We start from the raw sequence: 23,749 nt of genomic DNA on the forward strand, positions 1-23,749 counted from the left end.
GCGTAGCTGGGGGCAGAAGTATGTGCGGCGCTGAGGCAGCTAATATTCTGTTACCGCTGGTTACATAAACGTATTATATACAATAAGGTGCAGCTCTTCAGTGTGTAGCTGGGGGCAGAAGTATGTGCAGCACTGAGGCATCTAATATTCTGTTACCGCTGGTTACATAAACGTATTATATACAATATGGTGCAGCTCTTCAGTGCATAGCTGGGGGCAGAAGTATGTGCAGCACTGAGGCAGCTAATATTCTGTTACCGCTGGTTACATAAACGTATTATATACAATATGGTGCAGCTCTTCAGTGTTAGCTGGGGCAAAAGTATGTGCGGCACTGAGGCAGCTAATATTCTGTTACCGCTGGTTACATAAACGTATTATATACAATAAGGTGCAGCTCTTCAGTGTGTAGCTGGGGGCAGAAGTATGTGCGGCGCTGAGGCATCTAATATTCTTAATATTCTGTTACCGCTGGTTACATAAATGTATTATATACAATATGGTGCAGCTCTTCAGTGTGTAGCTGGGGGGCAGAAGTATGTGCGGCACTGAGGCAGCTAATATTCTGTTACCGCTGGTTACATAAACGTATTATATACAATATGGTGCAGCTCTTCAGTGTGTAGCTGGGGGCAGAAGTATGTGCGGCACTGAGGCAGCTAATATTCTGTTACCGCTGGTTACATAAACGTATTATATACAATATGGTGCAACTCTTCAGTGTGTAGCTGGCGGCAGAAGTGTATGCGGCACTGAGGCAGCTAATATTCTGTTACCGCTGGTTACATAAACTTATTATATACAATATGGTGCAGCTCTTCAGTGCGTAGCTGGGGGGCAGAAGTATGTGCGGCACTGAGGCATCTAATATTCTGTTACCGCTGGTTACATAAATGTATTATATACAATATGGTGCAGCTCTTCAGTGCTGGGGGCAGAAGTATGTGCGGCGCTGAGGCATCTAATATTCTGTTACCACTGGTTACATAAACGTATTATATACAATATGGTGCAGCTCTTCAGTGTGTAGCTGGGGGCAGAAGTATGTGCGGTGCTGAGGCATCTAATATTCTGTTACCGCTGGTTACATAAACGTATTATATATACAATATGGTGCAGCTCTTCAGTGTGTAGCTGGGGCAAAATTATGTGCGGCGCTGAGGCATCTAATATTCTGTTACCGTTGGTTACATAAACGTATTATATACAATAAGGTGCAGCTCTTCAGTGTGTAGCTGGGGGAAGAAGTGTGTGCGGCACTGAGGCAGCTTATATTCTGTTACCGCTGGTTACATAAACTTATTATATACAATATGGTGCAGCTCTTCAGTGCGTAGCTGGGGGGCAGAAGTATGTGCGGCACTGAGGCATCTAATATTCTGTAACCGCTGCTTACATAAACGTATTATATACAATATGGTGCAGCTCTTCAGTGTGTAGCTGGGGGCAGAAGTATGTGCGGCGCTGAGGCAGCTAATATTCTGTTACCGCTGGTTACATAAACGTATTATATACAATATGGTGCAGCTCTTCAGTGTGTAGCTGGGGGCAGAAGTATGTGCGGCACTGAGGCAGCTAATATTCTGTTACCGCTGGTTACATAAACGTATTATATACAATATGGTGCAGCTCTTCAGTGTGTAGCTGGGGGCAGAAGTATGTGCGGAGCTGAGGCAGCTAATATTCTGTTACCGCTGGTTACATAAACGTATTATATACAATATGGTGCAGCTCTTCAGTATGTAGCTGGGGGCAGAAGTATGTGCGGCGCTGAGGCAGCTAATATTCTGTTACCGCTAGTTAAATAAACGTATTATATACAATATGTTGCAGCTCTTCAGTGTGTAGCTGGGGCAGAAGTATGTGCGGCACTGAGGCATCTAATATTCTGTTACCGCTGGTTACATAAACGTATTATATACAATATGGTGCAGCTCTTTAGTGTGTAGCTGGGGGCAGAAGTATGTGTGGCGCTGAGGCAGCTAATATTCTGTTACCGCTGGTTAAATAAACGTATTATATACAATATGTTGCAGCTCTTCAGTGTGTAGCTGGGGCAGAAGTATGTGCGGCACTGAGGCATCTAATATTCTGTTACCGTTGGTTACGTAAACTTATTATATACAATATGGTGCAGCTCTTTAGTGTGTAGCTGGGGGCAGAAGTATGTGCGGCACTGAGGCAGCTAATATTCTGTTACCGCTGGTTACATAAACGTATTATATACCATATGGTGCAGCTCTTCAGAGCGTAGCTGGGGCAGAAGTATGTGCGGCACTGAGGCATCTAATATTCTGTTACCGTTGGTTACGTAAACTTATTATATACAATATGGTGCAGCTCTCCAGTGTGTAGCTGGGGGCAGAAGTATGTGCGGCACTGAGGCAGCTAATATTCTGTTACCGCTGGTTACATAAACGTATTATATACAATATGGTGCAGCTCTTCAGTGTGTAGCTGGGGCAGAAGTATGTGCGGCGCTGAGACCAGTGACGTGCAGTGAGGTCAGAGGCAGGTGAGGCACTGGCTAGGATATGCCTTCATTCTTTCAATATCCTTTGTTGAAGAAATAGCAATGTACATGGGTGAGCCAATCACATGAGGTATCTATTGTGCAGCCACCAATCAGCAGCTACTGAGCATATTTAGATATGATTTTCAACAAAGGATATCAAGAGAATGAAGGAAATTAGATATTAGATGTAAATTGGACAAAGGGGGTGGGAGAGACAGGTAGAGAGAGAGATAGATAGATAGAGAGACAGAGGGGGAGAGAGAGACAAAGAGAGACAGAGGGGAGAGAGACAGAGAAAGACCATGGGGGAGAATGAGACACATAAGGAGAGAGACAGAGGGGTGGGAGAGACAGGGAGAGATGGATAGAGAGACAGAGGGGGAGAGAGAGAGAGAGAAGAGAGAGACAGAGTGGAGCGAGAGACAGAGTGCAGAGAGAGAGACACAGAGGGGAGAGAGAGAGACATCCAGAGGGGAGAGAGACACACAGAGGGGAGAGAGAGAGACAGAGGGGAGAGAGAGAGAGACAGAGGGGAGAGAGAGAGAGACAGAGGGGAGAGAGAGAGAGACAGAGTGGAGAGAGAGAGAGACAGAGTGGAGAGAGAGAGAGACAGAGTGGAGAGAGAGAGAGACAGAGTGGAGAGAGAGAGAGACAGAGTGGAGAGAGAGAGAGACAGAGTGGAGAGAGAGAGAGACAGAGTGGAGAGAGAGAGAGACAGAGTGGAGAGAGAGAGAGACAGAGGGGAGAGAGAGAGACAGAGCGGAGAGAGCGAGAGACAGAGGGGGGAGAGAGAGACAGAGGGGAGAGAGCGAGAGACAGAGGGGGGAGAGAGAGAGAGAGAGAGACAGAGGGGAGAGAGAGGGGTGAGAGAGAGAGAGACAGAGGGGGAGGGGGAGAGAATGAGAGACAGAGGGGAGAGAGAGACAGAGTGGAGAGAGAGAGAGAGACAGAGGGGAGAGAGAGAGAGAGAGAGAGACAGAGGGGGGGAGAGAGAGAGGAGAGAGAGAGAGAGAGAGAGAGGGGAGAGAGAGAGGGGAGAGAGAGAGACAGGCGGGAGAGAGACAGAGGGGAGAGAGAGAGACAACAAAGGATATCAAGAGAATGAAGGAAATTAGATATTAGATGTAAATTGGACAAAGGGGGTGGGAAAGACAGGTAGAGAGAGATAGATAGAGAGACAGAGGGGGGGAGAGAGACAAAGAGAGACAGAGGGGAGAGAGACAGAGAAAGACCATGGGGGAGAATGAGACACATAAGGAGAGAGACAGAGGGGGTGGGAGAGACAGGGAGAGAGAGATGGATAGAGAGACAGAGGGGGGAGAGAGAGAGAGAGAGAGAGACAGAGTGGAGAGAGAGAGACACAGAGGGGAGAGAGAGAGACACCCAGAAGGGAGAGACACACAGAGGGGAGAGAGAGAGACAGAGGGGAGAGAGACACAAAGAGGGGAGAGAGAGCGAGAGACAGAGGGGAGAGAGAGAGACACAGAGGGGAGAGAGAGAGACACAGAGGGGAGAGAGAGAGACACAGAGGGGAGAGAGAGAGAGACAGAGGGGAGAGAGAGAGACAGAGGGGAGAGAGAGAGACAGAGTGGAGAGAGAGAGAGACACAGAGGGGAGAGAGCGAGACAGAGGGGGGAGAGAGAGAGACAGAGGGGGGAAAGAGAGAGACAGAGGGGAGAGAGAGGGGGGTGAGAGAGACAGAGGGGGAGGGGGAGAGAATGAGAGACAGAGGGGAGAGAGAGAGACAGATTGGAGAGAGAGACAGAGTGGAGAGAGAGAGAGAGAAAGAGAGACAGGGGAGAGAGAGACAGAGGGGGGAGAGAGAGAGAGAGAGAGAGGGGAGAGAGAGAGAGAGACACACAGAGGGGAGAGAGAGACAGGCGGGAGAGAGAGAGACAGGCGGGAGAGAGACAGAGGGGAGAGAGAGAGACAACAAAGGATATCAAGAGAATGAAGGAAATTAGATATTTGATGTAAATTGGACAAAGGGGGTTGGAGAGACAGGTAGAGAGAGAGAGATAGATAGAGAGACAGAAGGGGAGAGAGAGAGACAAAGAGAGACAGAGGGGAGAGAGACAGAGAAAGACCATGGGGGAGAATGAAACACATAAGGAGAGAGACAGAGGGGGTGGGAGAGACAGGGAGAGAGAAATGGATAGAGAGACAGAGGGGGAGAGAGAGAGAGAGAAGAGAGTGGAGAGAGAGACAGAGTGGAGAGAGAGAGACACACAGAGGGGGGAGAGAGAGAGAGAGACAGAGGGGAGAGAGAGAGAGACAGAGGGGAGAGAGAGAGACAGAGTGGAGAGAGAGAGAGACAGAGGGGAGAGAGAGAGACAGAGTGGAGAGAGAGAGACAGAGGGGAGAGAGAGACAGAGGGGGGAGAGAGAGAGAGAGAGAGAGACAGAGGGGAGAGAGAGACAGAGGGGAGAGAGAGAGAGAGAGAGACAGAGGGGAGAGAGGGGAGAGAGAGACAGAGGGGGAGGGGGAGAGAGACAGAGGGGAGAGAGAGACAGAGTGGAGAGAGAGACAGAGTGGAGAGAGAGACAGGGAGACAGAGGGGGAGAGAGAGAGAGAGAGAGGGGAGAGAGAGAGACAGAGGGGAGAGAGAGAGAGAGAGAGACAGGGGGTAGAGACAGAGGGGGAGGGAGAGAGAGAGACAGAGGGGGAGGGAGAGAGAGAGAGACAGAGGGGGAGGGAGAGAGAGAGAGACAGAGGGGGAGGGAGAGAGAGAGAGACAGAGGGGGAGGGAGAGAGACAGAGCGGAGAGAGAGGGGGAGGGAGAGAGAGAGGGGGAGGGAGAGAGAGAGGGGGAGGGAGAAAGGGAGAGAGAGAAAGGGAGAGGGGGAGGGAGGGAGAGAGAGACAGAGGGGGAGGGAGGGAGAGAGAGAGACAGAGGGGGAGGGAGAGACAGAGGAGGAGGGAGGGAGAGAGGGGAGGGGAGAGAGGGGAGGGAGGGAGAGAGGGGAGGGAGGGAGACAGAGGGGGAGGGAGGGAGAGACAGAGGGGGAGGGAGAGGGGGAGGGAGGGAGAGAGAGAGGGGGAGGGAGGGAGAGAGAGGGGAGGGAGAGAGACAGAGAGGGAGGGAGAGAGAGACAGAGGGGGAGGGAGGGAGAGGGGGAGGGAGGGAGAGGGGGAGGGAGGGAGAGACAGAGGGGGAGAGAGAGAGAGACAGGGGAGAGAGAGAGAGAGAGAGAGGAGAGCAAGAGAGACAGACAGAGGGGAGAGCGAGAGACAGAGGGGAGAGAGAGAGGGAGATAGACAGAGGGGAGAGAGAGAGACAGATGGGAGAGAGAGACAGATGGGAGAGAGAGAGACAGATGGGAGAGAGAGAGAGAGAAAGAGACAGATGGGAGAGAGAGACAGAAGGGAGAGAGAGAGAGAGATGCAGAGGGAAGAGAGAGAGACAGAGGGTTGAGAGAGAGAGACAGGGGAGGGGGGGGAGAGATGGAGACAGGGGGGGAGAGAGAGACAGGGGAGGGGGGGGGAGAGAGAGACAGGGGAGGGGGGGGAGAGAGACAGGGGAGGGGGGGGAGAGAGACAGGGGAGGGGGGGAGAGAGACAGGGGAGGGGGGGAGAGAGACAGGGGAGGGAGGGGGGAGACAGGGGAGGGGGGGGAGAGAGACAGGGGAGGGGGGGGAGAGAGACAGGGGAGGGGGGGGGGAGAGACGGGGGAGGGGGGGGAGAGAGACAGGGGAGGGGGGGGGAGAGAGACAGGGGAGGGGGGAGAGAGACAGGGGAGGGGGGGGTAGAGAGACAGGGGAGGGGGGGAGAGAGACAGGGGAGGGGGGGAGAGAGACAGGGGAGGGGGGTGAGAGAGACAGGGGAGGGGGGTGAGAGAGACAGGGGAGGGGGGTGAGAGAGACAGGGGAGGGGGGTGAGAGAGACAGGGGAGGGGGGTGAGAGAGACAGGGGAGGGGGGAGAGAGAGACAGGGGAGGGGGAGAGAGAGACAGGGGAGGGGAGAGAGAGACAGGGGAGGGGGGGGGAGAGACAGGGGAGGGGGGGAGACACAGGGGAGGGGGGGGGAGACACAGGGGAGGGGGGGGGAGACACAGGGGAGGGGGGGGAAGAGACACATGGGAGGGGGGAAGAGACACAGGGGAGGGGGGGGAGACACAGGGGAGGGGGGGAGACACAGGGGAGGGGGGGGAGACACAGGGGAGGGGGGGGAAGAGACACATGGGAGGGGGGAAGAGACACATGGGAGGGGGAGAGACACAGGGGAGGAAGGGTGGGAGAGAGATACAGGGGAGGAAGGGTGGGAGAGAGACACAGGGGAGGAAGGGTGGGAGGGAGACACAGTGGAGGAAGGGTGGGAGGGAGACATCACATCGCATACCTTTAATCTGCAGCTCTGCAGGGGGGCATTAGCTTTGCTAGCCATGGGGACACTGTCTAACTGAGCACTTCACACTACGGCAACTGCATCACACACAGGCAGCTGCTTTCCCTCTCAGGCTCAGCAGGAAATGACAGTTTGAAATCAGAGCGTTGCCCCAGGTTACCATGGCAATGCTCTGATTTAAAACTGTCATGACAAGGAGACAGCATCACAGGCAGATGAAGGAGGGGTGTACGAGTGGGGGGGGGGGCGCGGGGGGGGGGCGCGAGGGGGGCCAAGAAATTCTGAAGGGGAAAAAAAAAAGTTGAAAAAAATTAAAAAAAAATAGTTGAAAAAAATAAAAAAGTAGTTGAAAAAAATTTAAAAAAATTACACCGGCACCAGTAACAATCATAGAGTCAGTAGTGATAGTCAGTGTGATGTCTATTGTCTAATAATATTAAAGCAGTAGCACTGACTCTGTACCATCACCTACCTCTGCCTCTGGCTAGTAGTATGCTGAATCCTGTCCTGACTGAGGCTGTCTCACTCACACACGGGTCACGCCGCTGCTGTTGACTAGACAGTGCACTGAGCACTCACTGCAGCACTTTCTTCTCTCTGCTGACTCTGCTCTCTCTGATGATGACAACGGACACGGCTGCACTGTGAAAACACCTGACCACCAACAGACGCAACAATTTCCCGCCCGGAACTCAGCCCAGAGACTCAGACATACTGATGTCTGATTGGCTGAGGGGCGGGCAGGCAGGGCTGAGGGCTCTGGAGGCAAGCCTCCGGTGGGAGCAGTTATGGGCTGCAAGAGAGACTGCTGCATTATCTCTTATTCCCCACTGGGTGGCAGTCTCTAAAGCGGCCCATAACACAGCACAGTATTACATTCATATTGCGCAATGGAAGGATAGCTGGCCTCTACCTTCTTGTGCAATATGAATGTATTACTTAATATTACGTTTTTTTTAAAAAAAACAATACATTTCAATAAAATACTGAATTTGGTGGAGGGGTTGGGGGGTGTCACCTTTTCAGATGAAAAAAAAAAAAATGAAAAAAAAAACGATTTTTTTATTTATTTTTTTTATAAAAAAAGCTGTAATTCCCACATTGGCCAGGGGAGGCACTGCCTCACCTGCCTCCAATGAATGCACGTCACTGGCTGAGACAGCTAATATTCTGTTACCGCTGGTTACATAAACGTATTATATACAATATGGTGCAGCTCTTCAGTGTGTAGCTGGGGGCAGAAGTATGTGCGGCGCTGGAGGTGCTGCTAATATTCTGTTGCCGCTGGTTACATAAACATATTATATACAATATGGTGCAGCTCTTCAGTGTGTAGCTGGGGCAGAAGTATGTGCAGCACTGAGGCAGCTAATATTCTGTTACCGCTGGTTACATAAACGTATTATATACAATATGGTGCAGCTCTTCAGTGTGTAGCTGGGGCAGAAGTATGTGCAGCACTGAGGCATCTAATATTTTGTTACCGCTGGTTACATAAACGTATTATATACAATATGGTGCAGCTCTTCAGTGCGTAGCTGGGGGCAGAAGTATGTGCAGCACTGAGGCATCTAATATTCTGTTACCGCTGGTTACATAAACTTATTATATACAATATGGTGCAGCTCTTCAGTGCGTAGCTGGGGGCAGAAGTATGTGCAGCACTGAGGCATCTAATATTCTGTTACCGCTGGTTACATAAACTTATTATATACAATATGGTGCAGCTCTTCAGTGTGTAGCTGGGAGCAGAAGTATGTGCAGCACTGAGGCAGCTAATATTCTGTTACCGCTGGTTACATAAACGTATTATATACAATATGGTGCAGCTCTTCAGTGCGTAGCTGGGGGCAGAAGTATGTGCGGCACTGAGGCATCTAATATTCTGTTACTGCTGGTTACATAAACTTATATACAATATGGTGCAGCTCTTCAGTGCGTAGCTGGGGGCAGAAGTATGTACAGCACTGAGGCAGCTAATATTCTGTTACCGCTGGTTACATAAACGTATTATATACAATATGGTGCAGCTCTTCAGTGTGTAGCTGGGGGCAGAAGTATGTGCGGCACTGAGGCATCTAATATTCTGTTACCGGTGGTTACATAAACGTATTATATACAATATGGTGCAGCTCTTCAGTGTGTAGCTGGGGTAGAAGTATGTGCAGCACTGAGGCATCTAATATTCTGTTACCGCTGGTTACATAAATGTATTATATACAATATGGTGCAGCTCTTCAGTGCGTAGCTGGGGGCAGAAGTATGTGCAGCACTGAGGCATCTAATATTCTGTTACCGCTGGTTACATAAACTTATTATATACAATATGGTGCAGCTCTTCAGTGTGTAGCTGGGAGCAGAAGTATGTGCAGCACTGAGGCAGCTAATATTCTGTTACCGTTGGTTACATAAACGTATTATATACAATATGGTGCAGCTCTTCAGTGCGTAGCTGGGGGCAGAAGTATGTGCGGCACTGAGGCATCTAATATTCTGTTACTGCTGGTTACATAAACTTATATACAATATGGTGCAGCTCTTCAGTGCGTAGCTGGGGGCAGAAGTATGTACAGCACTGAGGCAGCTAATATTCTGTTACCGCTGGTTACATAAACGTATTATATACAATATGGTGCAGCTCTTCAGTGTGTAGCTGGGGGCAGAAGTATGTGCAGCGCTGAGGCATCTAATATTCTGTTACCGGTGGTTACATAAACGTATTATATACAATATGGTGCAGGCCTTCAGTGTGTAGCTGGGGCAGAAGTATGTGCAGCACTGAGGCATCTAATATTCTGTTACCGCTGGTTACATAAACGTATTATATACAATATGGTGCAGCTCTTCAGTGCGTAGCTGGTGGCAGAAGTATGTGCAGCACTGAGGCATCTAATATTCTGTTACCGCTGGTTACATAAAAGTATTATATACAATGTGGTGCAGCTCTTCAGTGCGTAGCTGGGGGCAGAAGTATGTGCGGCATTGAGGCATCTAATATTCTGTTACCGCTGGTTACATAAACTTATTATATACAATATGGTGCAGCTCTTCAGTGTGTAGCTGGGGGCAGAAGTATGTGCGGCACTGAGGCAGCTAATATTCTGTTACCGCTGGTTACATAAACGTATTATATACAATATGGTGCAGCTCTTCAGTGCGTAGCTGGGGGCAGAAGTGTGTGCGGCACTGAGGCAGCTAATATTCTGTTACCGCTGGTTATATAAACGTATTATATACAATATGGTGCAGCTCTTCAGTGTATAGCTGGGGGCAGAAGTATGTGCAGCACTGAGGCAGCTAATATTCTGTTACCGCTGGTTACATAAACGTATTATATACAATATGGTGCAGCTCTTCAGTGCAGAGCTGGAGGCAGAAGTATGTGCGGCGCTGAGGCAGCTAATATTCTGTTACCGCTGGTTACATAAACGTATTATATACAATATGGTGCAGCTCTTCAGTGTATAGCTGGGGGCAGAAGTATGTACGGCGCTGGAGGTGCTGCTAATATTGTGATGGTGTCTAGCCGGTACTTCCTAGGAAGAAAAAGGGTAACTCCTCTTGATTAAAATCCCAATTTTATTGAACAGGATCAGACACAAAAAACACCACAACGTTTCGGGGTCAGTACCCCTTAGTCATGTACTGACCCCAAAACGTTGTGTTTTTTTTTTGTGTCTGATCCTGTTCAATAAAATTGGGATTTTAATCAAGAGGAGTTACCCTTTTTCTTCCTTGTACACTATTGTTGGTGAGTGTGGCAGTCACTCCAAAGGAGTACCCTCTATCCTGGGGTTGTAGCTGGTGCTGGATTATATCTATTCTACATAGCCGGTACTTCCTGTCACTAGTATCCTGCTTGTCTGTCTGATCTCTCTGCTGCGCACAAAACGCTGCTTCCTATTTGCCAGTTTTATGTAGTTCTGAGCCGGACTTTCTTCCTTTTTGAATGGCACTAATTCTGACTAATTCTCATGCAGTGTTATCAGCTATCCAGCCTCACGGGTTTAGTGCATGCTGACCCCTCTATTAGGGTCACCTGTTTAGCTCTGTATTGTGTATATCACAATCCACAACTGTTACGTGTGTACAAATACAAAAGTAAAACAGGCAGCAAGCTCTTCCTTTAGGTTTATTTGTGCAGCTTTTATTATATCACTCATGTAAAACCTCACAGTGCGCTGCTATAGACTCTCTCATGTAAGGTCATTTACCAGAGAGTGTGAGATCAAGGAGTTACATACAAAATAACTACACTTATCCAAGATGCTGCTTTATTTTACCCATAGCTGAAGCCCAAACTTTCTTTTCTTAAATCGGAGAATAAAATTTTTAAAAAAGTTTCCATTTTATTTCTATTTTCAAATTTGCTTTGTTCTTATGATATTCTTTGTTGAAAAGATACCTAGGTAGGTGACTGGAGCACTATATGGCAGGAAATAGTGCTGCCATCTAGTGCTCTTGTAAATGGATAACATTCTAGTAAAACTGCTGCCATATAGTGCTCCAGACACAAACGCACCCCTGATTTATTTATTTGTGTGATGCTTTTAGCTAAATGATTAGGTTTTCACTAATTGTGTAATAAACTAAATCATAAAGTACAGACTGCTGTTATATAAGTTTATGTTACACCCTGTACTGTGCTCTATCAGGTAACTTCCTGCTGTAATTACAGGGCGTCTAGAGGAAAACCCGGGCACTGGGCTATTAAATGTGAAGGAAGAGGATGAGACAGATGACATGAATAGTCATCAGACTGAAATACATTGCTCCCTCCCTGCCGGTGAGTAGTAATACGTGAGAGTCTGCCGGGGCTGTGCACACAGTTACTTACTGATCTCCCTCCCTGCCGGTGAGTAGTAATACGTGAGAGTCTGCTGGGGCTGTGCACACAGTTACTTACTGCTCTCCCTCCCTGCCGGTGAGCAGTAATACGTGAGAGTCTGCCGGGGCTGTACACACAGTTACTTACTGCTCTCCCTCCCTGCCGGTGAGTATTAATACGTGAGAGTCTGCCGGGGCTGTCTACACAGTTACTTACTGCTCTCCCTCCCTGCCGGTGAGTAGTAATACGTGAGAGTCTGCCGGGGCTGTGCACACAGTTACTTACTGCTCTCCCTCCCTGCCGGTGAGTAGTAATACGTGAGAGTCTGCCGGGGCTGTGCACACAGTTACTTACTGCTCTCCCTCCCTGCCGGTGAGTAGTAATACGTGAGAGTCTGCCGGGGCTGTGCACACAGTTACTTACTGCTCTCCCTCCCTGCCGGTGAGTAGTAATACGTGAGAGTCTGCCGGGGCTGTGCACACAGTTACTTACTGCTCTCCCTCCCTGCCGGTGAGTAGTAATACGTGAGAGTCTGCCGGGGCTGTGCACACAGTTACTTACTGCTCTCCCTCCCTGCCGGTGAGTAGTAATACGTGAGAGTCTGCCGGGGCTGTGCACACAGTTACTTACTGCTCTCCCTCCCTGCCGGTGAGTAGTAATACGTGAGAGTCTGCCGGGGCTGTGCACACAGTTACTTACTGCTCTCCCTCCCTGCCGGTGAGCAGTAATACGTGAGAGTCTGCCGGGGCTGTGCACATAGTTACTTACTGCTCTCCCTCCCTGCCGGTGAGTAGTAATACGTGAGAGTCTGCCGGGGCTGTGCACACAATTACTTACTGCTCTCCCTCCCTGCCGGTGAGTAGTAATACGTGAGAGTCTGCCGGGGCTGTGCACACAGTTACTTACTGCTCTCCCTCCCTGCCGGTGAGCAGTAATACGTGAGAGTCTGCCGGGGCTGTGCACACAGTTACTTACTGCTCTCCCTCCCTGCCGGTGAGTAGTAATACGTGAGAGTCTGCCGGGGCTGTGCACACAGTTACTTACTGCTCTCCCTCCCTGCCGGTGAGTAGTAATACGTGAGAGTCTGCCGGGGCTGTGCACACAGTTACTTACTGCTCTCCCTCCCTGCCGGTGAGCAGTAATACGTGAGAGTCTGCCGGGGCTGTGCACACAATTACTTACTGCTCTCCCTCCCTGCCGGTGAGTAGTAATACGTGAGAGTCTGCCGGGGCTGTGCACACAGTTACTTACTGCTCTCCCTCCCTGCCGGTGAGCAGTAATACGTGAGAGTCTGCCGGGCTGTGCACACAGTTACTTACTGCTCTCCCTCCCTGCCGGTGAGTAGTAATACGTGAGAGTCTGCCGGGGCTGTGCACACAGTTACTTACTGCTCTCCCTCCCTGCCGGTGAGGAGTAATACGTGAGAGTCTGCCGGGGCTGTGCACACAGTTACTTACTGCTCTCCCTCCCTGCCGGTGAGTAGTAATACGTGAGAGTCTGCCGGGGCTGTGCACACAGTTACTTACTGCTCTCCCTCCCTGCCGGTGAGTAGTAATACGTGAGAGTCTGCCGGGGCTGTGCACACAGTTACTTACTGCTCTCCCTCCCTGCCGGTGAGTAGTAATACGTGAGAGTCTGCTGGGGCTGTGCACACAGTTACTTACTGCTCTCCCTCCCTGCCGGTGAGCAGTAATACGTGAGAGTCTGCCGGGGCTGTCTACACAGTTACTTACTGCTCTCCCTCCCTGCCGGTGAGCAGTAATACGTGAGAGTCTGCCGGGGCTGTCTACACAGTTACTTACTGCTCTCCCTCCCTGCCGGTGAGTAGTAATACGTGAGAGTCTGCCGGGGCTGTGCACACAGTTACTGCTCTCCCTACCTGCCGGTGAGCAGTAATACGTGAGAGTCTGCCGGGGCTGTGCACACAGTTACTTACTGCTCTCCCTCCCTGCCGGTGAGTAGTAATACGTGAGAGTCTGCCGGGGCTGTCTACACAGTTACTTACTGCTCTCCCTCCCTGCCGGTGAGTAGTAATACGTGAGAGTCTGCCGGGGCTGTGCACACAGTTACTTACTGCTCTCCTTCCCTGCCGGTGAGTAGTAATACGTGAGAGTCTGCAGGGGCTGTGCACACAGTTACTTACTGCTCTCCCTCCCTGCCGGTGAGTAGTAATACGTGAGAGTCTGCCGGGGCTGTGCACACAGTTACTTACTGCTCTCCCTCCCTGCCGGTGAGTAGTAATACGTGAGAGTCTGCCGGGGCTGTCTACACAGTTACTTACTGCTCTCCCTCCCTGCCGGTGAGTAGTAATACGTGAGAGTCTGCAGGGGCTGTGCACACAGTTACTTACTGCTCTCCCTCCCTGCCGGTGAGTAGTAATACGTGAGAGTCTGCCGGGGCTGTGCACACAGTTACTTACTGCTCTCCCTCCCTGCCGGTGAGTAGTAATATGTGAGAGTCTACCGGGGCTGTGCACACAGTTACTTACTGCTCTCCCTCCCTGCCGGTGAGTAGTAATACGTGAGAGTCTGCTGGGGCTGTGCACACAGTTACTTACTGCTCTCCCTCCCTGCCGGTGAGTAGTAATACGTGAGAGTCTGCCGGGGCTGTGCACACAGTTACTTACTGCTCTCCCTCCCTGCCGGTGAGTAGTAATACGTGAGAGTCTGCCGGTGCTGTGCACACAGTTACTTACTGCTCTCCCTCCCTGTCGGTGAGTATTAATACGTGAGAGTCTGCCGGGGCTGTGCACACAGTTACTTACTGCTCTCCCTCCCTGCCGGTGAGTAGTAATACGTGAGAGTCTGCCGGGGCTGTGCACACAGTTACTTACTGCTCTCCCTCCCTGCTGGTGAGTAGTAATACTTGAGAGTCTGCCGGGGCTGTTCACACAGTTACTTACTGCTCTCCCTACCTGCCGGTGAGTAGTAATACGTGAGAGTCTTCCGGGGCTGTGCACACAGTTACTTACTGCTCTCCCTCCCTGCCGGTGAGTAGTAATACGTGAGAGTCTGCCGGGGCTGTGCACACAGTTACTTACTGCTCTCCCTCCCTGCTGGTGAGTAGTAATACGTGAGAGTCTGCCGGGGCTGTGCACACAGTTACTTACTGCTCTCCCTCCCTGCCGGTGAGTAGTAATATGTGAGAGTCTGCAGGGGCTGTGCACACAGTTACTTACTGCTCTCCCTTTTAGTTTACTGTCTGCTTTATAAAGCGCAGATAAAACAATGTTTTTTTTGTTTTTTGTTTTTTTTTATTGAGGTTCTTTTCAAAACAAACTGGGTAAATGACAAATTACATTCTCAAAGCAAGTAATAAATGTTGCTCAAACAGTCTACCCACAATATGATTGGAACGGCCACTCATGGACCATACAATTGCAGTAAGCATAGTACAAAGTAGGTAGACATTAATGTGGAAGTGCCACTCCTGGACCCTAAATGAAGAACCTTTTTTACCTTTTAATGTAATATTTAGGATAGGATGCTTAAAACCTTAAATTCGAAGTATATGGAATGTTGAATAATCTCGTTAAGCTTAAAAAGAGAACAAAAGGTTAACAATAAAGTGTGCTGCATATATTAAAAGGATTTAGGGTGCGGTATAGACTAGAAAAAACGCGTATTGAATTCACCTAAACTAGGTGGTATATTATTGCGTGGGGGGGGGGGGTCGGTTAAACTATGGTTTCACAGCTCGAGGCTGACAAGTTGTAATAGACAGAACAACATAGCTATATATCACAAGTGGATACACAGAAATTAGCTAATTCTTGCTAGGGTAATGTTATACTTAACATATTAGAGTCTAGGAAGCTGCTAAACTAGGCATATATTTGGGAGGAGAAACTATACCCAAAGGTTACAGTGCAGGTCCAGCCTGCAGTAAAAAACATATCTAATACTTAGCAGGAGAGCTGCACACTACAGTAAAGCAATGGTCGTAGCCTCAAATTATGAGCTCTGCACTCAATGATACACCCTGAAAGTAGAGAATCCAGGACATGTATGTATATCCGCTGCGTCTCAGTAAACTTGAAAAGTAGCCAAGCATCTGAGCATTAAATGATTATATTCCTGCACTGGGTATGGAGTCCCTAATCTATATAGTCCATCAATCATGATTTCAAATAGAAGAGTGAGAAGGCTCAGACCTCCCGGCCGCTGACGTCTAAGCCCTTAGGGATATTCCAAAAATAACATTATTATGAAAATACCCAGCGAGGAACATCCTTCCGAATATACTCAAAGGGGATAATACAATATGCTAAGCTTGGTCAGTCTTATACATTATTATAGAGGGTGTGATGGATACCATGGCAAACATTCTCATAATGTATAGACGCAGCAAATAGATTCACAGGAGGGGGCTCACAATATCAATATTCATTTACTAGATTATAAGCTAGAAATGCTTCGCCCCTAACATAATTTCCATGTCCATAAAAGAAAACAAATAGATAGGTAAATAGAATAATACAGCAACCACGGGAAAGTTATATCTTTTAAAACTAGTAACTTCTGTAGGGAAAGCTATAATGGGGTTAACCGCCCTAGACCCCAAAAGCTTACCAACCAACAAGTAAAAACAAAATAAGACAAGTTTCTACCAGGATTCAGTGAGTTATTGTTTGCTTTGAAATATAGAATGGTAGCTGCTCTGTCTCATTAATATATGATATTAGAGCTATGTTTCTTTAATCATGAGCAGCTCAGAACTTATAGGAGGAACCCATATATAAAAGTCTTGATATAGTGTAAGGTATATTTTTAGGCTAAATAAACCAAAAAGAAAAAAAATTGTGAGTAATCAGGAAAATTAAGTGCTAAGGCTGCAAACAGTGTTGGATTCAACATTGGAACACACCTTAGTCACTTGATAAACAGTTCCAGTTAGCATTCTATGGGATAGAGCCCTTTATAACAATAGAACAATATAGTGTGTAATGAATAAAACAGAATGCAATACATATTAACCTATCTAGATAGCACAAAACTGGGGATATTTAAGACGACTAATCAATAGTGTGCAGGCTGTAGGGGAGTTGGTAGCCACCAGAGCAATAGGTGAACAAACAAATATTTCCAACCTGTGTTTATCGTAAAATGGCTGTTATATTATGGAAAGCAGTCAAAACAACAAAGTACATTCTTTCTAAACCTTGCATCTAACAGGAAAGCTGTACTATAGAATAAGAACAGTTGGGGTTAAAGTAGAAGAATGATACGTGCTTTTGCTGTAAAACACACTGTGGTATAAATACAGTCACATATTACCTTATCTATGTGGTGCAGCACTTCATGAATGCTCAATATCTACCATTATATAGTTACTTGTACTGTGGGAGGTACTCTCCACAAATGTGACAGATTATGACTGAAGTTTAATTTAGTGAAACAAAGAGGCTAGAATCTCTATAGATTAAGATTATAACAAATAACAAAAGACATCTGACCAACACAGAGAGCAGAATGGGCCTCTATCGCTTAGTGTGGGCTAAATATGCTAAACAAAACAACTCCTTAAGCAAGTCCATTCATAACCTCATGAAATAGTTATATATAATGATCCTCATTTTGTGCTATTAACATTTTTAAGGTAACGTAAAACTAAAAAGTAAGCAAGTGCATAGGGAGATGTCTAGAGACTTGTTAGAAAATTCTATAGAGAGGGTAGACAGCGCAAATCTAAAACGCTCCCAGAAATAGTGTTACTGTGAGGTTATCAATGTACGGTATCGCAAGAAATATTTAGACGTAGAGTGGGACCCAGAGTAGCAAACGATCAAATAGACAATATAAATCAACCAGTCACAGGCATATTAAACAGTATAAACATTAGAAATAAAGTTAAGGTATTGCCTCAGAGTTAACACATTAAAAATAAGATTATACACTGAATTGTTGCAGCTTAACCTAACATGTAAATACATATATATATATATATATATATATAGGGATCAAATCCTCATGCCCTAGTTAACAAAGGTATGATATATGAGCAAGATTGAACTGAAAATAGGGCACTAACTGAGTAAGCTAACCAATATCTTTTGAGCATTATCTTGTCTAATGACCTACATATAAGTGGTTTGTGAAAGACTGCAGGCATAGAGTTGTCAGGGCCATGTTGTTTGTTCCATAATAATGATACTATAACTAGCACTAAATAAAATAACCTGAACACTAGTCAAGTTAGACAGGTGCATAAACTTAAAGTGAAATGTCTCTTATTACAAGCAGAGAACGGCTAATACCCAACTTTGCTACAATGATGTCCATGAGTTGGAGAACAGTTATCAGTCCAAGTCAGAATTTATGCTATAGATTTAGCATGAGGAGTCTGTCCTAGAGACACCGCAAATTGCCATCCTAGCCCACTCCTAACCGCACTTTTAGGGTTGAAGGATCCAGCAGCCATTCCAAATCAGCATAAGGGTCGCAGATTAGATTCCTAGGAGGGTAGGTTAGTAGTAATAGTTCAAAATTTCTTAGTAGTAGGTCTATATTTTTCACCGCGTTGCAATGAACCTGCAGCAGGGCCAGACAAAAATGCGGAGCAAAGCGAGCCCCAGGATCTATTTCATGGGTGCGCCATGTGGTTTTCTTTGGGGTTAACATCAGGCTATAGTGCTCCTCTGGACTGTCCCCTCCGCGGAAAGTCACCATGTGATCAGTGTCTACTGTTTCATAAGGCACCAATATTCCACGTACCGTAGCTGTAGATGATTGAGGTGAGTTAGGTGTACTTGGGTCCTCGCTTCCACAAACACCACCAAAGGCCTCTAGCAAAACTCCAGTTTCGAGAAGTGCGCTTGTAGCATCTGTGCAATATTTTCTTGCAACACAGTAAGGGGCATGGTGGTCACCTGTAATGTCATCAGTGTGTTGTGAGCCATCTGTAGTTGAGCTGAATGCGTAGGCAATCAGTATGCTATGGCGGCATCTCACTGCGCGTTGCGATCTGCTCCGGTATAAATATTCAGTGCACCTTAGTTCTCCGTACACCACAGTCACCACTTAGTGTGTACCAGACTCCCCTGGGCTATTTCCCGTCCTCCTTATATAATTTGTTTCATTTATAGACAGTAATAAAGTACATTAGATTACTTGTAGCTCAGAGCTCCCATGAGATGTGACCATCTTGGTCGCTAGTTGGCTCCGCCTCCCCATAACACAATGAGTTTAACCCTTGTTTAGTTCATGTTGTAGTTTTATACTGGATCATAGAGGCTCACAAAAAAATAGGATGAGAGGTGAAAGGAGGAGAATGTGTGAATTTGGTGCTATTGTCTGTCAGGGAAATAAACAAACTGTTTTATGGTAAAGTTATAAAAAAACTAGATCATGTGATATAAAAACTGAATCTGCTTTATTTGTACAGATGAAGATAACGCTGATATAGTGAAAGTTGAGATAACAGAAGATCTGTGTGTGAGGCATCAGCTGGAAGCACCAGATGAGGAAACCAGTGACAGTATCAGTCAAGGTGAGTGTGCACGTGTGGTGTGTCTGAGGGACAAAGGATACAGATGAGTGTGCATGTGTGGTGTGTCTTAGGGACAAAGGATACAGATGAGTGTGCACGTGTGGTGTGTCTTAGGGACACAGGATACAGATGAGTGTGCTTGTGTGTTAAGTCTGAGGGACACAGGTTACAGGTGAGTGTGCACATGTATTGTATGTAAGGTAAGTGAGTTACCGGTGAGTGTGCACATATATTGTGTGTGTGAGGTATGTGGGTTACAGGTGAGTGTGCATAGTAAGTGTGATAGTCTACTAAATAATAGTCATTTTTGAATCATCACATGATTTGTATTTATATACAATGAGAAAGAAATAGATACATCCCATGAGTACTACTAACAACTTGCACATATGCATGTATATTCTTATTGTACAGGCCGTATGGATGTGACGCCTTCAGATGGCTCAGTAGTTCAGTACAGAGGAGAACCGTATGTGTGTGATCACGTGAAGACTGAGGAGGATGAAGTTCCTATCAATACGGCTACAGGTGATTTGCACTAATTAACTCATTACCCTCAAATATCCGCCGGATATAGCGCAGGTCTTGCCTCCGGTGAAGCTGCGCTAGTTAAACCCTTAATGACCATGGACGTACAGGGTACGTCTGTCATTAAGGGGTTAAGTAAAGGGAATATTCTGTGATGGTGACATTTTGCCTCATGTAAATAAGTTATATTTATCAGATGGTTACACAGCAGACACAGGTCAGTGAGCAGCTCATGTATGAATAACTAAGGGCTAGATTACAAATGAAGCACAAAAATATAATCACTACTGAGTGCTAACACTGCTCAAGTTAAATCCATAGTGCTCCTATTCTTGTACTCGTAGTACAAGTTTAAAGTAAAATGTTACAGCAATAGCCAAAGTGTCAGGCACGGTAATACCTAGTGGTTGGATATTGTGACCTTGCTGAGTCCCTTTCCCCATAGACCTCTGTATATTTATACATATTTAAATAAAAACACACACATATATACATCTTTGTGCACCAGATCATAGACCATATCCCTTTAAATCACTGTTAGAACATTGATTTCAATAATAAACCTTGTTTTTGTGTTAAATATGTATAACTATGAGTGAAATACTTGATTTTAATATATTATACTTGTTTTAGTGTACATATAAACATTTTAAACATACGTTTTAAAAAACTTTCCAATTTACTTCTATTATATAATTTTCTGTGTTCTCTTGGTATCCTTTGTTGAAAATTATACCTAGGTAGGCTCAGGGGCAGCAATGCACTACTAGCTAGCTGATGCTTGGTGTCTGCACATATATGCCTCTTCTCATTGGCTCACTAGATGTGTACAGCTAGCTCCCAGTAGTGCTTTGAGGGGGGCAGATTAGGGGTTAATAAATATAATATAGGGGTCGGCGGTGTTAGGCGCAGCAGATTAGGGGTACATAGCTATAATGTAGCTGGCGGTGGTGTACGGAGCGGCAGATTAGGGGTTAATAATAATATGCAGGGGTCAGCGATAGCGGGGGCGGCAGATTAGGGGTTAATAAATATAATATAGGGGTCGGCGGTGTTAGGGGCAGCAGATTAGGGGTTCATAGGGATAATGTAGGTGGCAGCGGTGTGCAGTCGGCAGATTAGGGGTTAAAAAAATTAATAGAGTGGCGGGGATGTGGGGGGGCCTCGGTTTAGGGGTACATAGGTAGTTTATGGGTGTTAGTGTACTTTAGAGCACAGTAGTTAAGAGCTTTATAAACCGGCGTTAGCCCAGAAAGCTCTTAACTACTGACTTTTTTTTGCGGCTGTAGTTTTGTCGTTAGATTTCTAACGCTCACTTCGGCCACGACTCTAAATACCGGTGTTAGAAAGATCCCATTGAAAAGATAGGATACGCAATTGACGTAAGGGGATCTGTGGTATGGAAAAGTCGCGGCTGGAAAGTGAGCGTTAGACCCTTTAATGACTGACTCCAAATACCAGAGGGCGGTAAAAACCAGCGTTAGGAGCCTCTAACGCTGGTTTTGACGGCTACCGCCCAACTCTAAATCTACCCGTAAGTTCCCAGTGCTATTTTGTAATGTGCTCGAGTGTAACACTTATGTCGCCAATGTAATATGAGCGTTAGTAGCAAATCCTGCGCTCTTCATTCAAAGTATAGGATGCGCTAAATAAATGTCAGCCTCGGTAAAGGGACATGAAACCCTTAATTTTCTTTCATGATTCAGAGATAGAATGAAGAACAAAACCGTTAACGTTACCCTTAGTGTGACCTTGTGCACAATCATCAGAGACATGAAATTTTCAGATAGTTTTAGAGAGAATACAATTTTAAATAACTTTCCAATTTACTTCTATAATCTAATTTTCTTAATTCTCTTGTTATCAAAGGATACCAAGAGAACAAAACAAATTAGATAATAAAAATTAAATTGGAAAGTTGTTTAAAATTGTATTCTCTCTGAATCTATCTGAAAGCTTCATGTCTCTAATGATGATTCTGCACAAGAATGAATAACTAAGGGCTAGATTACAAATGAAGCACAAAAATATAATCACTACTGAGTGCTTACACTGCTCAAGTTAAATCCATAGTGCTCCTATTTTTGTACTCGTATTACAAGTTTAAAGTAAAATGTTACAGCAATAGCCAAAGTGTAACTTAGTTCTTTTTTATTTTTTGTACTTTAGTTAGTTTATTTAATTGTATTTATTTGTAGGTATTTTATTTAATTAATTTATTGATAGTGTAGTGTTAGGTTTAATTGTAACTTAGGTTAGGATTTATTTTACAGGTAATTTTGTAATTATTTTAACTAGGTAACTATTAAATAGTTCTTAACTATTTAATAGCTATTGTACCTGGTTAAAATAATTACAAAGTTGCCTGTAAAATAAATATTAATCCTAAAATAGCTACAATATAATTATAATTTATATTGTAGCTATATTAGGGTTTATTTTACAGGTAAGTATTTAGATTTAAATAGGAATAATTTATTTAATAAGAGTTAATTTATTTCGTTAGAATAAAATTATATTTAACTTAGGGGGGTGTTAGGGTTAGGGTTAGAATTAGCTTTAGGGGTTAAAACATTTATTAGAGTAGCGGTGAGCTCCGATCGGCAGATTAGGGGTTAATACTTGAAGTTAGGTGTCGGCGATGTTAGGGAGGGCAGATTAGGGGTTAATACTATTTATTATAGGGTTATTGAGGCGGGAGTGAGGCGGATTAGGGGTTAATAACTTTATTATAGTAGCGGTGCGGTCAGCTCGGCAGATTAGGGGTTAATAAGTGTAGGCAGGTGGAGGCGACGTTGAGGGGGGCAGATTAGGGGTTAATAAATATAATATAGGGGTCGGCGGTGTTAGGCGCAGCAGATTAGGGGTACATAGCTATAATGTAGCTGGCGGTTGTGTACGGAGCGGCAGATTAGGGGTTAATAATATGCAGGGGTCAGCGATAGCGGGGGCGGCAGATTAGGGGTTAATAAATATAATATAGGGGTCGGCGGTGTTAGGGGCAGCAGATTAGGGGTTCATAGGGATAATGTAGGTGGCAGCGGTGTGCGGTCAGCAGATTAGGGGTTAAAAAAATTAATAGAGTGGCGGGGATGTGGGGGGGCCTCGGTTTAGGGGTACATAGGTAGTTTATGGGTGTTAGTGTACTTTAGAGCACAGTAGTTAAGAGCTTTATAAACCGGCGTTAGCCCAGAAAGCTCTTAACTACTGACTTTTTTTTGCGGCTGTAGTTTTGTCGTTAGATTTCTAACGCTCACTTCAGCCACGACTCTAAATACCGGCGTTAGAAAGATCCCATTGAAAAGATAGGATACGCAATTGACGTAAGGGGATCTGTGGTATGGAAAAGTCGCGGCTGGAAAGTGAGCGTTAGACCCTTTAATGACTGACTCCAAATACCAGAGGGCGGTAAAAACCAGTGTTAGGAGCCTCTAACGCTGGTTTTGACGGCTACCGCCCAACTCTAAATCTACCCGTAAGTTCCCAGTGCTATTTTGTAATGTGCTCGAGTGTAACACTTATGTCGCCAATGTAATATGAGCGTTAGTAGCAAATCCTGCGCTCTTCATTCAAAGTATAGGATGCGCTAAATAAATGTCAGCCTCGGTAAAGGGACATGAAACCCTTAATTTTCTTTCATGATTCAGAGATAGAATGAAGAACAAAACCGTTAACGTTACCCTTAGTGTGACCTTGTGCACAATCATCAGAGACATGAAATTTTCAGATAGTTTTAGAGAGAATACAATTTTAAATAACTTTCCAATTTACTTCTATAATCTAATTTTCTTCATTCTCTTGTTATCAAAGGATACCAAGAGAACAAAACAAATTAGATAATAAAAATTAAATTGGAAAGTTGTTTAAAATTGTATTCTCTCTGAATCTATCTGAAAGCTTCATGTCTCTAATGATGATTCTGCACAAGATCACACTAAGGGTAACGTTAACAGTTTTGTTCCACTTGTGCCTCATGAATGCAGCGCACTGGTGTCTGAGGGATACAGGGCACAGGTGAGTGTACGTGTGAGATGTGTCTGAGGGAT

General features: G+C 46.0%; 1 protein-coding gene across 2 annotated transcripts in view; it reads left to right on the forward strand.

The window, feature by feature from the left end:
• Positions 1 to 23,749, forward strand: part of LOC128657091 (gastrula zinc finger protein XlCGF57.1-like) — a 64,867-nt gene that overhangs the window by 1,788 nt on the left and 39,330 nt on the right. For both annotated transcript variants that reach the window (XM_053711334.1, XM_053711335.1), the window contains exons 2-4: positions 11,538 to 11,645; positions 19,071 to 19,175; positions 19,590 to 19,703. In XM_053711334.1, the coding sequence (XP_053567309.1) occupies positions 11,538 to 11,645; positions 19,071 to 19,175; positions 19,590 to 19,703 (327 nt within the window). The remainder of the gene's footprint in view (positions 1 to 11,537; positions 11,646 to 19,070; positions 19,176 to 19,589; positions 19,704 to 23,749) is intronic.

The sequence above is a fragment of the Bombina bombina genome, chromosome 4 (genome assembly GCF_027579735.1).
Source record: "Bombina bombina isolate aBomBom1 chromosome 4, aBomBom1.pri, whole genome shotgun sequence".
NCBI lineage: Eukaryota > Metazoa > Chordata > Amphibia > Anura > Bombinatoridae > Bombina > Bombina bombina.